At 40.0% G+C, this 14,914-nt stretch overlaps 1 protein-coding gene across 14 annotated transcripts in view; it reads left to right on the top strand.

Annotated features, from left to right (window-relative positions):
* The window catches only part of znf423 (zinc finger protein 423), a 138,154-nt gene that overhangs the window by 65,042 nt on the left and 58,198 nt on the right, over nucleotides 1-14,914 (top strand). For 5 of the 14 annotated variants that reach the window (XM_067501306.1, XM_067501315.1, XM_067501314.1 and 2 more), the window contains exons 5-18: nucleotides 265-389; nucleotides 626-707; nucleotides 831-906; nucleotides 1,033-1,313; nucleotides 1,400-1,683; nucleotides 1,818-2,198; nucleotides 2,588-2,769; nucleotides 3,381-3,920; nucleotides 4,090-4,240; nucleotides 4,657-5,217; nucleotides 5,438-5,622; nucleotides 6,116-6,528; nucleotides 7,197-7,410; nucleotides 8,967-9,051. In XM_067501306.1, coding sequence (XP_067357407.1) covers nucleotides 265-389; nucleotides 626-707; nucleotides 831-906; nucleotides 1,033-1,313; nucleotides 1,400-1,683; nucleotides 1,818-2,198; nucleotides 2,588-2,769; nucleotides 3,381-3,920; nucleotides 4,090-4,240; nucleotides 4,657-5,217; nucleotides 5,438-5,622; nucleotides 6,116-6,528; nucleotides 7,197-7,410; nucleotides 8,967-9,051 — 3,560 coding nt within the window. Of the gene's footprint in view, nucleotides 1-264; nucleotides 390-625; nucleotides 708-830; nucleotides 907-1,032; nucleotides 1,314-1,399; nucleotides 1,684-1,817; nucleotides 2,199-2,587; nucleotides 2,770-3,380; nucleotides 3,921-4,089; nucleotides 4,241-4,656; nucleotides 5,218-5,437; nucleotides 5,623-6,115; nucleotides 6,529-7,196; nucleotides 7,411-8,966; nucleotides 9,052-14,168; nucleotides 14,184-14,475; nucleotides 14,497-14,914 lie in introns of all 14 variants that reach the window. The other 9 variants (XM_067501305.1, XM_067501301.1, XM_067501307.1 and 6 more) reach the window with 4 other exon arrangements.

The following is a 14,914-nucleotide window of genomic DNA, read 5'->3' as shown; positions in this document are numbered from 1 at the left end:
CAGTTCTCACTATACTCTCCAGAGACCAACTCAAGACCCACTTAAAGAACAGCTGTCATATACACCATAAAGTCATCATTATAATCCTTCATATTACTTTTTATACTTCGGTGCCTAGATGTCACTGAATAGATATATACAGTTATAAAATAGTTTAAATTTCAACTAGCTATCGAAGCAGACACAAAATTAAAGGGTACTCTCTTTTATGATGAGTCCTTGTGAATAACAGTTCATCATTTCACTTGTTTTGTTCTCCCTCAGCCGTCTCAGCTACCTGAAACGCCATGAGCAGATTCATAGTGACAAGCTTCCTTTCAAGTGCACCTTCTGCAGCCGTCTGTTTAAACACAAGAGAAGCAGAGACCGCCATGTCAAACTTCACACAGGTGGGTCCAAAAGAAAATTATCATAATACATGTTGTCTTTCAGTTCCTAAATTCCCTAATCTATTAATACTAGAAGGCCATTAGCAAAATAATTTGTTAAACCTTTTTTGTTATTATAGAAGAAAATAAGGAAAAACACATAATAAGTTTGACTAGCATCATGTGTTGTTTATGTTTGTAACAGCAAAGCTTTTCTCTAAAGTATTTATCCCTCATCAATCTGTCACCTGATACAGGAGATAAGAAGTATAGTTGTCAGGAGTGTGAAGCTGCTTTCTCCCGCTCTGATCATCTGAAGATCCATCTGAAGACACACAGGTGACTGCTTCTGATTCTATTGTTATGAAACCTGTACTTAGTAATTGCTTTTGATTCATACTTGATCATTTTGGAGTCAGATTTTTCATGTGTATATTTATATAATTGTATTCACACCTCTAGCTCCAGTAAACCATTTAAGTGCAGCGTGTGTAAGCGCGGCTTCTCCTCCACCTCATCACTGCAAAGCCACATGCAGGTGAAGAGTTGAAATGTTTTACTTTAAAAGTTACTGTTACAACAACTTGTTTTTGTTTATTATTTTTATTTAATATTGTACAGCTCATTATCCTTCAAATCTTGCACTATTTTTAAACTCTGAAAGGCTCACCGCAAGAACCGAGAGCATCTTGCCCTGAGGAGTGAGAGGGATGGAGGGAAGAAAGGAGCAGGAGGGGATGGTGACCTGGAGCAGGACTTGTATATGTGTGATTACTGCGAGGAAACATTCAGTCAGACGGATGAGCTAGAGAAACACGTCCTTACCAGACACCCCCAGCTGTCTGACAGAGCTGACTTGCAATGCATCCACTGTCCTGAGATTTTTCTAGATGAGGCTTCACTCCTCACGCATATTGAAACACAGCATGCCAACCGCAAACACAAGTAATTGCTAATTGCTAAACTTTTTTCAGCCACATGGAATGCTTAAATGAAATTTAGAGCTCACTGATCTTTTCATGTTTCCTTAGATGTCCTGTCTGTTCGGAACAGTTCCCCTCTGTGGAGGATGTCTACTGCCACTTAGACAGCCATCGCCAGCCTGACTCTTCCAATCATAGTGCTGCCAGTCCTGACCCTGCACTGGGCAGTGTGGCCTCAATGAGCTCAGCCACTCCAGACTCTAGTGCCAGCCTGGAGAGAGGCTCCACACCTGACTCTACCCTAAAACCCAGCCAGGGCAGCGAACGCAGTCGCAGAAGAGGTACTGACACTGGGGAAGAGATTGGGATAAGCCTGGGTCATCAAGGTGGAGGTATGGCAGTTACTTATCTACTGATTAACTATTTCATTTACATCTGTTAAGTATATAGTCAACATGTGTTTGTTTAAAAGTGTACACTGTCTGGTTATATATCCAAACAGCAGTTTGTCCTTCCTTTTCAACAGGGGGAGGAGTGAACTGGGGCAAGGTGACATACTCTTGCCCTTATTGTTCCAAGAGAGACTTCCACAGTCTAGCAGTGTTGGAGATCCATTTGAAGACCATCCATGCAGACAAACCACAGCAGAATCATACGTGTCAATTCTGTCTGGACACACTGCCAACACTTTATAACCTCAATGAACATGTGCGCAAAGCTCACCGTACCAGTGGAGGATCTGTAGCAACAGCCGCAGCAACTTTTCCCCTGCTGCAGTTCACCAATGTCACAGCGTTCCACTGTAACTACTGCCCTGATATGTTTGGAGACATAAACTCTCTGCAAGAGCACATCAGGGTGTCCCACTGCCTGCCTGGAGGGATTGTGGCTGGATCCACCACATTAGGTGTGTTGTTAAAAGAAGTGATTTTCTTTACATACAGTATGTATCTTCTTCTTTTCCTTTTGGCTGTTCCCTTTCACAGGTCACCACAGCGAATCATTTGCCTCCATCTAACCCTATCCTCTGCATCCTCTTCTCTCACACCAACTAACTTCATGTCGTCTCTCACAATAGAAAGTGAGAAAGTTCATAAGCTGTGGAAATGTATGTGTGTGTATGTATGTGTTTGGCATTGGGCATCATGGTGTGTTCTCACATAAATTGGTATATGGCATTAAGAAGATATTCTTATAAGAGCTGTAATATTTACTCTATTGAGTACTGTATTAAATGCCTTACATTAGATTAGGATCATAAAGTAAGGGATGTAACTATGTAACCCTCCATCCTAGAAGGGAACCATGCCTTCTTCTGCAACCAGTGCTCAATGGGATTCCTGACAGAGTCTTCGTTGACAGAACACATTCAACAGACACACTGCACATCCACTGCAGGGGGTGGAGCTGTGTCTGGAGGAGCGGTCGCCAAACTAGAGTCTCCTGTACTACAGGCTGCATCTCAGTCTTTCATGGAGGTAAGAATCAATTAGTCAAAAATTAGATTTCAAACGCAGCCTTTTTTCAGTCATTTAGTTGTAGCTTGCATGTCTTCCTACATGTTGAAGCTAGAGCTAATCAGTGATCAGTGGTTGAGCTAATTAGGCAATTAGGCAAAAGCTGGTGCCTGTTTAATTAGGTGGTTTCTTGTACTTTATTCTGAAGTCAGTGAAGTGTGAAGGAAACACATTTATCATGTAAGTTCAGAGTAAAGATATGTAATTATTTGTCTGTTACTTTGGGTATCTCCTGGTCTGGTCTGGATTAGATTCACATTTTATTTGTAGGTTCTCAGGCTGAGCTGCTAGCCAACACTTAAATACATTGCCCACCTCTTTTATTTTTAGTAGAACTGAGTGCCTAAATTTCAACAACAGATTCCGATGTTGTAATAAACTGGGGCTTTAAAAGCCTCAACGACTTGCAATGGAAAATAACTTTTACCACACTTTATGGGTCAAAATTGTAACTGTCTTTCTCATAGTTGATTTTTTCCTCTCCATTTTCTTGTGTTTTCTACATGAACTAGATTATATACATTATATACAATGTATAGCATCTTATATAAAGAGTTATTGTCCATGTACAGGTTTACTCCTGCCCTTACTGCACCAATTCTCCTATCTTCGGCTCGCTTCTCAAGCTCACCAAGCACATAAAGGAGAATCATAAGAACATTCCCTTGGCTAACAACAAACGGCAGGCAAAGGTTGCTGACTTGAGCCCCGCTTCTTCTGATGTCGAGATCTCCTCCCCAAAACGTCACAGACTTGGAGGGGACTCCACCCCCTCTATGGGAAGTAATGGGGATTACCCCTGCAACCAGTGTGACCTGCGCTTTGCAAGTTTTGAAGGTTTCCAGGCCCACCTGAAGTCTCATCTTGAAATGCTGCTCAGACGCCAGTCATGTCCACAATGCAACAAGGAGGACTTTGAATCACAGGAGGCATTGCTTCAACACCTAACAGTGCACTATACTACAACGTCGACCCAGTATGTGTGTGAGAGCTGCGATAAGCAGTTCTCTTCAGTAGATGACCTGCAGAAACACCTCCTGGACATGCACACATTTGTCCTTTACCACTGTACTCTCTGCCAGGAGGTATTTGACTCCAAGGTCTCCATACAGGTGAATGCAGCTGATGCAGTTTGACTTGTTTTTATTTTACAAAGACTAATCACAACAGCACATGAACAAAAATAATATAGGTGTAGCTGGCAAATTGAAAATATTAGTGAAACAACTGTAGGAATCAGTTATTTTGGATCACCTTTTTCTTCCACCTTCTGACATTCAGGTTCATTTGGCAGTGAAGCACAGCAATGAGAAGAAGCTTTTTCGCTGCACAGCCTGTGCCTGGGATTTCAGGAAGGAGACAGATCTTCAGCTTCATGTTAAGCATAACCACCTGGGCCAGAGATCAGCCCTCCCCGGGGGGCTTGGAGCAGGTACAATATATATCTTCTGGTACCGTAGGCCAAGTATCATTTTAAGTTTTAACCGACAAGCCACATGTACAATTTCCCACGGATTGAAGTAGAATCATCCTCAATACAATTCCCAATGTATACATTTTTGTTTAAATTGTCTTTGAAAGTGTTCACCTCACTGTTAAGGATACATTAAAAAACAATGAAGGTGAAAGAGTGGAAAGACATCACTCAAGCAGCGATTTGAAATTAAGCCATTAAATACAGATTTGAGCAAACTGTAGGAATATTGACCAGACACCTAAACAAAATTTTACTATTGGATTACTTATTTTATTTCATTTTGAATATACTCCTTAATATTTTATTCTTCTGACTCTTGGTGACTGGATTGAGCTTGAATGTGTATGATAACTTAATTTTTGTGATTATAGGACTCAAGCCCAGGAAATGCATATTCTGTGGAGAAACTTTTGGAACAGAGGTGGAACTACAATGCCACATCACCACACACAGCAAGAAGTTCACGTGTCGCTTCTGCAGCAAAGCTTTCCACGCCATCTCACTACTAGAGAGGCACCTAAGGGAGAAACATTGTATCTTTGATGGTGGCAATATCACTGGCAATGGAGGTGGTACAGGGAGCAGTGGGAGCCAGAATGGGACACCCAATGGGTTGGCACAGTCCTCTAAACGAGGGGGAGCAGGAAGTGGCGGCAGTGGAGGTGCTGGAGGCGTTGAAAGAGCAACAGTGGCGGCTGCTGAACAAGCTGACCTTCAGAACATGCTGCTGAAAAGTGGAGTTGTGGGAGGAGGAGCAGGCCAAGGAGGAGAAACAGCCAATAGCCATGAGGCAAGTGGGGGTGAGGAGGAGCTGGACAATTCAGAGCCCATGTATGCTTGTGACATCTGCGGAGCAGCTTACACCATGGAGTCACTTCTACAAAACCATCGGCTGCGTGACCACAACATCCGGCCAGGGGAAGATGATGCTGGTAATGATTTCTTGTTACTCTCAAATCCGATTATCAATAAAGAGACTTACATTTTAGTAGAAGAAGGATTTCATAATTTCTTTAATGTCATTTGTTATAAGGACTAAGACTTAAAACATTTGTTTGTTGAAATAATGAATTACTGCTTTAAAATGTTTATTTTTTTATCATGACAGTGAAAATATTTGTGTATGATGATATTTGTATTTATGCTTACCAGGATCACGAAAGAAGAAGGCAGACTTTATCAAAGGGAACCACAAGTGTAATGTGTGCTCTAGAACGTTCTTCTCTGAGAACGGGCTTCGTGAGCATGCTCAGACCCATCGCGGCCCCGCAAAACACTACATGTGTCCAATATGTGGTGAACGTTTCCCTTCCCTGCTAACTCTCACTGAGCACAAGGTACGTTTACACATATTTTCCAGCCTGTTGTGGTAATACCTGTATGCATTCCCTTTGTGTTATCTATTTAATTCAGATTTGTACTCGGAGAACAAAGTGCGGAGTGCTCTCAGAGGTATACCAACACAGCAGTGTATGCAGAGACATGTTGCTTTTCTCTTGTGTTAAAGTTCTGGTGCTTTATGTATACCTGTGTACTATCTGTGTATCTGTCTTATCTAATTGTCCTAAGAGAGGCAATTTGTGCTGCAATGCACTACAGGACAAAATATTTTTACATTAAAAATGTTTTTTGTAATGCAGCTACTGTTGGTTACTATACAGGTTATACAGGAGTATCACTAAACTGAAACATTAAATTATATACAATGTGTATCAAGGATTATGATTATGATTAAAATCTCTTGTAATTATGCTTTAAAGAAGAATAAAAAAACTAATGCTTAATGATATTATTATGTTGTGAATACCTGTGTATTTTTCCACTCTGCAGGTGACCCACAGTAAGAGCCTGGACACAGGAACCTGTCGAATCTGTAAAATGCCACTGCAGAGTGAGGAGGAGTTTATAGAACACTGCCAGATGCACCCTGACCTACGTAACTCCCTCACTGGGTTCCGTTGCGTTGTATGCATGCAGACTGTCACCTCCACCTTGGAGCTGAAGATCCACGGGACCTTCCACATGCAGAAGCTTTCCACTGGCTCAACAATTGGAGGAGCTGGAGGAGGAGGTGGGACTGGTGGAGGGAATGGCTCAGCCTCTTCGTCCCCTAACGGGCAGTTGCAGCAGCATAAGCTGTATAAATGCGCCTTCTGCCTGAAGGAGTTTAAGAACAAAGGGGAGTTGGTGAAGCTGGATGTCAATGGCCTGCCTTATGGCCTCTGCGCTGTTTGCATGAGCAGGTAGGCAGTTGTTTTACACCCAAATGTGTGTGATAATAAAGACATACAGTTCACACTACACAACTTTTTAAAATACACAATGGTATATTACATATGTTTTTATGCGCCAGGGAATGTTAAATTAAACATGATTTTGTACAAAAAAAATGAGCCCCTTTCACAAAAATGAAACATTTATTTACCTGAGTTCCAGTAACTTGAGTTAACATAAGAAAATGGCACCTATTACAGTAATAGTCACCAGTCAAGTAAAAGCGAATATAACATTTACCTCTGATCCTAACTACTAAATATAATGATATAATGATTTATACAAACATTTACAAGCAAAAGTTAATTCTAAAAGTAAACTGAAAAACTAAAGAAATGTTATGTAAGATATTCTTTTTCTGTTTGTGGTGTCTTCAAATGTGGTGTGGGAGCAGTGATTGTCATGTCAAACATATTTTCATATATGGTGTTTGCTCCAGTAAATCTGGCACAAGGCAGATACATAGTAGTTCCTAGTGTTGGTTAAGCATATCTAGGAAAAGGGCCTACTGATGTAGTTAAGAGAGCAACCGTTCTTTTATACAAACACAGCAAAGCATTACACAAACTAACATACAAACACTTGTATTTTTATTGCTGGAAGCAGCTTAAACAAATCAATTGCTCATTTAAATTAGGGGTACGAATGGCCAGAGCCCCAGCCAGGGAGGAGCTGCCACCCCCGGGGACACGCAGGGAGAGAAGGTCATGGCTGGGCTGAGGTGTCCAGAATGTGGGGTGAAGTTTGAAAGCTTGGAAGATTTGGAGAGTCACATCCAGACAGATCACCCTGAGGTCAGCCCAGAAACCAGCACAGCTGGGAAGAAGGCTGAGGCTTCACCTGCACCTAAGGTGAGATGCAATTAACTGAGATAAGGCATAGAAATCAATGGTTTCATTTAAATTGTTGGATAAAAACACTGATCAGGATTGTTGTGAAAGAGCACCTATGCAAATACTGAAAACTCAAATCATGTTTGCATCTGTAAAATTAATACCTCTCTTGTGATCTTAACCCCAAACCATCAGATAAAGTAAACAAAACTACAGATAGATTGATACAGGAACTGTTGTGAGAAATTTATTTGAATCTTCAGATATTCAGATAAACAGCATTTAACAGATGGAGACATTTAAAGGAGTATGGAAGACTCAAAAATTCTACTGAACTGTATCCTTGCATGAGTCGTGTTTGTGTGCGTGCGTGTGTAAGATAGAAGTGTTAATGTGTGTTGCCTCTTTTGTGACTGTAGCTTCCATACGTGTGCTTGTTTGTATGTCGGTGTGTGTCAGCTGAGCCCCACTGGGTCCTGCGGCTGGGCTATGCTGAGGCATTGTGGGAGCTGTTCGCTCTACTTGATATTGACAGTCAGGCTCCCCAGGACCTGCTGCGTGTCTATGTGTGTGAGTGTGTACTTGCAAGTGAGCATGTCTATATCTGTGTGTGTGTTAGATGCAGTTCCCAGAGATGCTCTGTCTTACCTGCACCTTTGTTTCTGCTTAGTCTAAGAGCACAAAGCAGACAAAGTAGGCTGTGTGTGTGTGTGTGTGTGTTTGAGTACTCATTCTAGCAAGCTGAAGCAGCAGAGAGATAGTGGAAGTGGGGCCTTTGTGTATTTTGTATGTGTTTGTGCATGAGTGATCGCTGTATGCTATGAATGGATAAACAGAACCTCTGCTTCTCTCTCTTTGTTTCTGTCTCTCTCATCCTCAATTCTCTTCCTCTTTCTACTCTTTCTTTCTCTCATAAACTGTTTTCTACACGTTTCATTGTCTTATTCTTTTCCTTTTTATTCTGTCCTTTATTTATTTCTTTCTATTACTTTTTGACTCCATTCCTTTTGCAGAACTCTGTGTGTGTGTGTAACTGCATGTTTATGTCTTCATAGCTCTTATTAAACTTTCTCATGTTACTTTCAATGTTGTTGACTTTAATGAGTTTATGTCTTGCATGCTGAGAATGGAGTGTAAAAAGAGTATTGGTGCAACTTTTTTTTCCCTCTAAATTTAGCCTTACATTTTATATTGTTTGACATTTAACAAAGTTTAATTAATTTACCAACTGTTACTCTTGCTCTTTAACCATCATCATCATTTTAATTAAATAATTTTAATAATTAAATCATCATTTCAATAATTTTGATTATTATATATATTATTCTAATTAGTAGACAGTTCAAGAAGAGACTTCTACTTGTCTTTAAATGTTATTTGTGCCACTTTTCAATTGATTATATATTAAGTGAAATATATAGTATAATAATATAAAGCAATTTATAATTCTTTAAGTTTTTTTTTCTTAAAAAGTATTTCTGATTTCACAGAAGTGTTTTTACTCAAGACTGAGCAACAATTATTGTTTTATATGAAAAATAATGTTGTTTTGTATTTGTGTCTTTATCTTACAGAAAAAGACCTACCAATGTATTAAATGCCAAATGACATTTGAGACTGAAAGGGAAATCCAGATTCATGTTGCAAATCACATGATAGGTAAGTGAGGGACAGGTCTCCCACTTTGTTATATTTCCAACTGTGTGTGTGTGCGTTTGTACAATACGGTGGCTCTGTGTTCATCTAGGATTTGGTTGACTTAGTGTCCCATTCCCTCATTTTGTTCCAGTTAAGCAGCACAACTAATGCAATTGCATCCTTCCTGCACACATTAAATATAAACAAAAGTATATACAGCTGTTAGCCAGAGCAACAGACAAACACACACAGAGGTGTGAGACAAATAGGTGAAATGAAAAGCTCCTTTTTACTTGTGGGCTGCATGAACCAGCTGTTGTGCAATTTATCACTTGGGTGTACCTCTGAGGGTTGAAAAGCTTGACAAATTTACAAGTAAAAACTTTAACAGTTAGATAATGCATAATCTCTCCAACATGAAGCACTTCAGGATTTTTTCATCACTTAATATACATGTTACTTTATTAAGTCAAATTCCGCATTTGATAATACCAGCATGGGATACTCTTACACTGCTACGGGTATGTTAACACACAGGGGTGTTAAGTTATACACAGTGTGTGTATGTATATACACACACACACACATATATCTAATGCAGGATGATTAATCCATGAACATGTTTAACTCTGTTGTATTGTGGTTAATGCTATTTTACTGCATGTAAAGTTGTATGTATAAGCTGACAATGAGCTGACAATTTAATTAATTTTAAAGAGTAATTTTAAAGATGCTTCTTGTTAAACTAAACAAAACAAATACATCAGTGCATGGCAAGTAAATTGTGCCATCACCATTAAGTGTGCCTTATCTAGTATCTGTGTGATACCCTAGAAAGTTGTGTTTAACTGAAGAACTCCCTCTATAGTTTGGAGTCTATGTACTTTATGAGCTTCCCTTGCAACTGATTTTTCTACTCGCTACTAATTTGCTGCCTTAGTATCTATGTCGTCATGGAGATTAACGAGGTGGACTTGTGAATTGTTCTGAGGAGCGAACTCTCTGCAACCCCCCACCATCATTCCCTCGCCAGGCCTGACAGGCAATTCCACTCGTGTACTCTGAAGTGTGTGTGTGTGTGTGTGTGTGTGTAAAACACAGGAAGAGCATGAATCGGTGTGTTAGTGCTGACATCGTGTTGTCTTATAACATCTGGATATATTACAAGATGAAGTTGAAACAGAAATATAGCTTGAGTAACTTTACGTTAACGTTTTTCCCCTGTTGTCCCCCTACCGCCAAAATACTTACACCGCACATATCCCCACACAAACTCTTACACATAATCGCTGTCTTATACACATATGTAAATGCAAGCAATCTGAGCTGCACAAATACAGGTATCAATGTTCCCACAGAAGCAAACATGCCACTCACAAGTATGACTTCTGTCATCGTTTGCTTGCTTTCTTTTTTTTCTCTTGTATTTTATGTTTTTTACTCAATAACTTAAAAAAAACTTTCATTCTTTCAGTGTTTTTGTCCTCTTCTTGCGCTCCTCTAAACTCTCTTGCCACCACATAACTTTTTTTGAGCTCCTTCTGGTTCTCCCACATCACCTCCATTTCACACACAGTTACCTTGTCTGATTGATGCCATAATTCATCTCTCCTTCTCTCTGCTCCTGTCTTTTCCTCCCTTTCCTTGATTCCTCTCTGTCCACACACACAAACACACACACACACACACACACACACACACACACACACACACACACACAAATCCCCTCACAGTGGTGGTGGTTTTGGGTTAATTAACATGCTAATTGTGTGAAAACCTAGTGCAGATTAATTATGAAATTGAGTCAGATTATTTTTAAAAGCTTGCCCGCTTCTTATTATTACATTTCCAACCCCCACTCTAAGAAGAAGAAAAAGAAGGGAGCACACTGAAAAGAGAGATATCTTATGTTGTGTGCATGCATTGCTAGTAAGGAAATTATGAAAAGGATAAGAAAGAATGTTCATTTAACTTTCTGTAATTGACTGTAGGTTAATTTCATACAGCTCTATTTACTGATTTTCCAAACATTGTCAATGTTTTGGGACTGGACTGTTTCTTACTGTCAATTTGATTCTCTCATTTTCCTTTTATTTGGTCTCTGTAAACCAAAATAATAAGCAAAACAATCATTCCAAATACCTGATATCCAACAGTTCTCTTTCTTCTAATTTTTTTTATTTTACCATACACCAATTATCTTCTTTGGGAAGGTATCAGTTCATCAGTAGACACTTTTAATAGTTCTCACATTCAAAACTGCATCCTTGTGCCACTTCCCATATGCTCACATGGTTCAGTAAAAACACCTGAAGTGTAATGATGTCTACTGTTTTGACTAGTGGAGGGAGAAGAGAGGAGGGAGTTTTCTTTTGGCTAATCGAGTCCATTAATGTGATTGTCACATTGCTCCATGGGTAATGCATGGTGCACCCCATGGTCCTGTTAATTACGCTGTCAGAAGAAGAAAGAGAGACAACATTCAGGCAGATAGAGGAAGAGAGGGTCAAAGTGAGAAGTCTAGAGAGGAATCCTTGTAGTGCTGTGGAAAATTTATCACAAGTATGACTGCTCACCTGTATTAGGGCTCACATCAACAGAAGATATTGAATAAACTATTGCTTAGACATTTGGAAAAACAGTATCACTTCAATAGTATCATCATACTCTGCAGATAACCTTTTGTTTTTGCTCTAAAATTAAGTGCCTTTAAGCTTACAAAAATGAAATTCTTACCTTATCACATATTGCATTTCCCACTTAGACCACATCTGTAAGACAGATGTCCTTTTAGCACAATCCTTACAAATTTTTGGAGAGCTTGAACCTTTCAAGAAAGAAGTTTTTTCCAAAAACGATGATATTGGGTTCCATGTTTTCACTGACAACTAATGCTAGTAAAGTGCTGTTCAAAGAGGAAGCTGCATATTGTTCTATAGTTGCTGTACAGTTCTACATTAACCATTTCTAAGGAGGGGGAGCCGAATGTGGCATGACGTGTTGCAAGATTTACTGTTTAAAGAAGAGAGACTAAAATGCTATTGGTTCTGAGCGTTTTGATTTACTATGATGGTACATTCACACCCTCTGCCTGTTCCCGCTAGCCTTGGCTCTTACACAGCACACATGTTAATTAAAACACCATGTGGTCAATGCCCTGCTCTAGAGAAAGACACAGGAAAGCGTAAGAGACCGAGGGAGACAGTGGTCAGTGGGAGGTGAGGAGAAAGCATGCAACAAGGTTGAAGGGGCAAAGGGATATTAACAGTAATTTTTATTCTCTTGTTATACAGATTTAGCAAATTGGCTCTGAATCTAATCTGAATATATTGGGATTTCAGAAAGTGATGACATGTACAGTAATGGCATGCAGCATTGATTTGTAGTTAGTTTTATGTTCAGCTATGTGCTTGTGTGTGCTTCATTTAGTCTGCCACAGTTGTTTTAACGTGATGTTTAAACTGTAGAGACTGAGCGACAGCAGCTTTTTTTCTACAGCCCCAGCCCCAAATAGCGCTATGTAATTTCACAATTATTGGTGAATTGGAACTCACATATTCGAAGCACATATAGCTAGCTTTTGGTGTATATGTGGATTTTATTTCTGTCAAATAAAGTAGATGAAGTATTTGTGTATGCAGCTAGTGTATTTGTGTGTGGGTTGGGAGCATATCCCACCTTTGCATGAATAATCACCAAGCTGCATGCAGTTGGTATTTCAGGGGTGCAGGCATGTGGGGTGTTTGAAGCACTTGAGATGTAGAAAGGACAGAGAGAGAAGGAGAGTGGAGAGACCAGAGATGGCAGAAACAAAAAGAGGAAAGGTAATGACAAGGACAAGTTGACTGTAAACTTTCGAAACAAATATTTCACCAGTGAGATCTCAGTTTATATGTTCTGAGTTTATATAACCACTTATTTAGGAGCTCTGCACAAGATTTGAATACATCAAATGGTTCCTCCCTATTTAGTTTTTTGTGGTTATATCCTTATAATGACTCGATTTAGTTTTTTCTTTGTATTCACTTTTTTAACTCCCGTAAACCTGCATGTGTATTTGTATTTGTAGACGTCTCCTTGGACAGCACCACAACAGTTTTTGGCAGGCTTTATTGTTTTCTGCTGTGCAGCTGCACATCATGAACAAGTTCCCTCCTACTGTGATAGTGTGAGGTGAAGTCACAATTCTGAGTGCTAAACGTGTGTTTGTCTGTGTGTCGGTGTGTGTATGTCTTACAGACAGTTTCTCTTATATGGAATCAGAAAGCAGCTTCAACGCCATAAATTCTCAGAGCAGGATCCTTGTCGAGGTTTTGAATATAGATTTTTGTAAACTCTTGCATTCATCTGGCTCAATGGGTAGTGCATCGTGTTGGGATACAGAATGCTGCAGGTTCGGATCTCACCCCACCAGGTGTGGCCCTGCCAAGCCACCAAGGGCTGCCTTGGTGCCGGTCCCGAGCCCAGATAAAATGGGAGGGTTGCCGCAGAAAGGGCATCTGTCGTTAAAAAAAATAAAAAATAAAAACACACGTTGCCAAATCAACGTGTGGAAGATGTTCCGCTGTGGCAACCCCTGTAGGGACAAGCCAAAAGCCATTGATCTTTCACCTGCATAAAATGATAAGACCAGTGGGAATGTTCCTACTTTGCAAACAGGTCCTCCTTGAATATTAAAAGTCAAGATGGTCAACCACAAAATCACTTTCACACATGCCGCTCAATAAGGTCCTTTACAGCATGTTCTGAGTGTTGCATGCGGCCACTAATGCTTTACTAATCACCTCAGTCTACATTTCACAGAGGGTGACCTAAGTTCTCAAACACACATACAAAGACATACACACACATCTCTCCGTCACCTTTTTCTCCATTAAAACACGTGTATGCTACAAACATACGTGTTGTGTTCAGGGAGCCACACACAGCATGTCATCTTCCATTTCCATTGGTCCTATTACAAGACCTGTGTCAAATTCACGTAAAGACTGTAACTCTTACTTTGATCTGCCAGCATTGATGCAAGCTCACACCTCCGTTAACATCATACTCCAAAACATTACTTTCTTCCCTTCTTTTGCATTCCCCACCATCTATTTTTGTTAATCTCCTTCTGTCTATCCCTTTTGCCTTTGCAGCAGCATCATTGGGAGGTCAGTTCTAAGCTTTACCATTTAAATACCTCTGTGTTAAATTCTTGTAGTGGTAGCTAACTGAAAGTTTTTTATTGTTTTAAATACTGTATGTCATACCAGTATCACAAAAGTAAACAACAGTGCCACTTTTGTCACACTCTTTGAGAGCTGCTTTTCTAGGAAAGATTTTGTCTTTCCTACTGTCCCCACCCCCACCCACCCACACCACTTCACACTGCATATTACTAACCCTGCCCATTCTCTCCTTCGCTTTCCCCTCATCCCCACCTGCCTATTGGATGGCCAATAGAAGATTCCACCTGTCAGCCAGGTTTGTCCCCTTTCTCTCTCCTAAGCTTGCACAATGAGCAAGGCAGCACTGTGCTGTCTTATTGCCTGTCCATGAACATTTCATTTATAAACATTCCCCTGCTTTTGAATATGTATTGAGTTCTTATTGCACTGAGTATGTATTAGCTCTAAATCTTTATTGTTGAAGACGAGATTTAAAAAAAAGTCATATTATCGGCTATTAGCAGAAGCCACATTGCATGGTGTGGCAAAAGTTAGGAGCAGCAGAGGATGGATATTTTTTCAGTATTTTCACAATTGTAGATTGTGTGTGCATTAAAAAACATTGAATTTGTATTAAAAAATCATAATTGCCCCTCACCTCAAATCCACTCCTCATTCACCCCAACCCCTGCTGCTAGCTGCATGCTTCATTGTCCTTCCTTCATACACACCGC

Source organism: Channa argus, chromosome 4, assembly GCF_033026475.1.
Source record: "Channa argus isolate prfri chromosome 4, Channa argus male v1.0, whole genome shotgun sequence".
Taxonomy (NCBI): Eukaryota; Metazoa; Chordata; class Actinopteri; order Anabantiformes; family Channidae; genus Channa; species Channa argus.
Note: the sequence above shows the minus strand (reverse complement) of the source record. Positions and strands in the feature narration are given on the sequence as shown.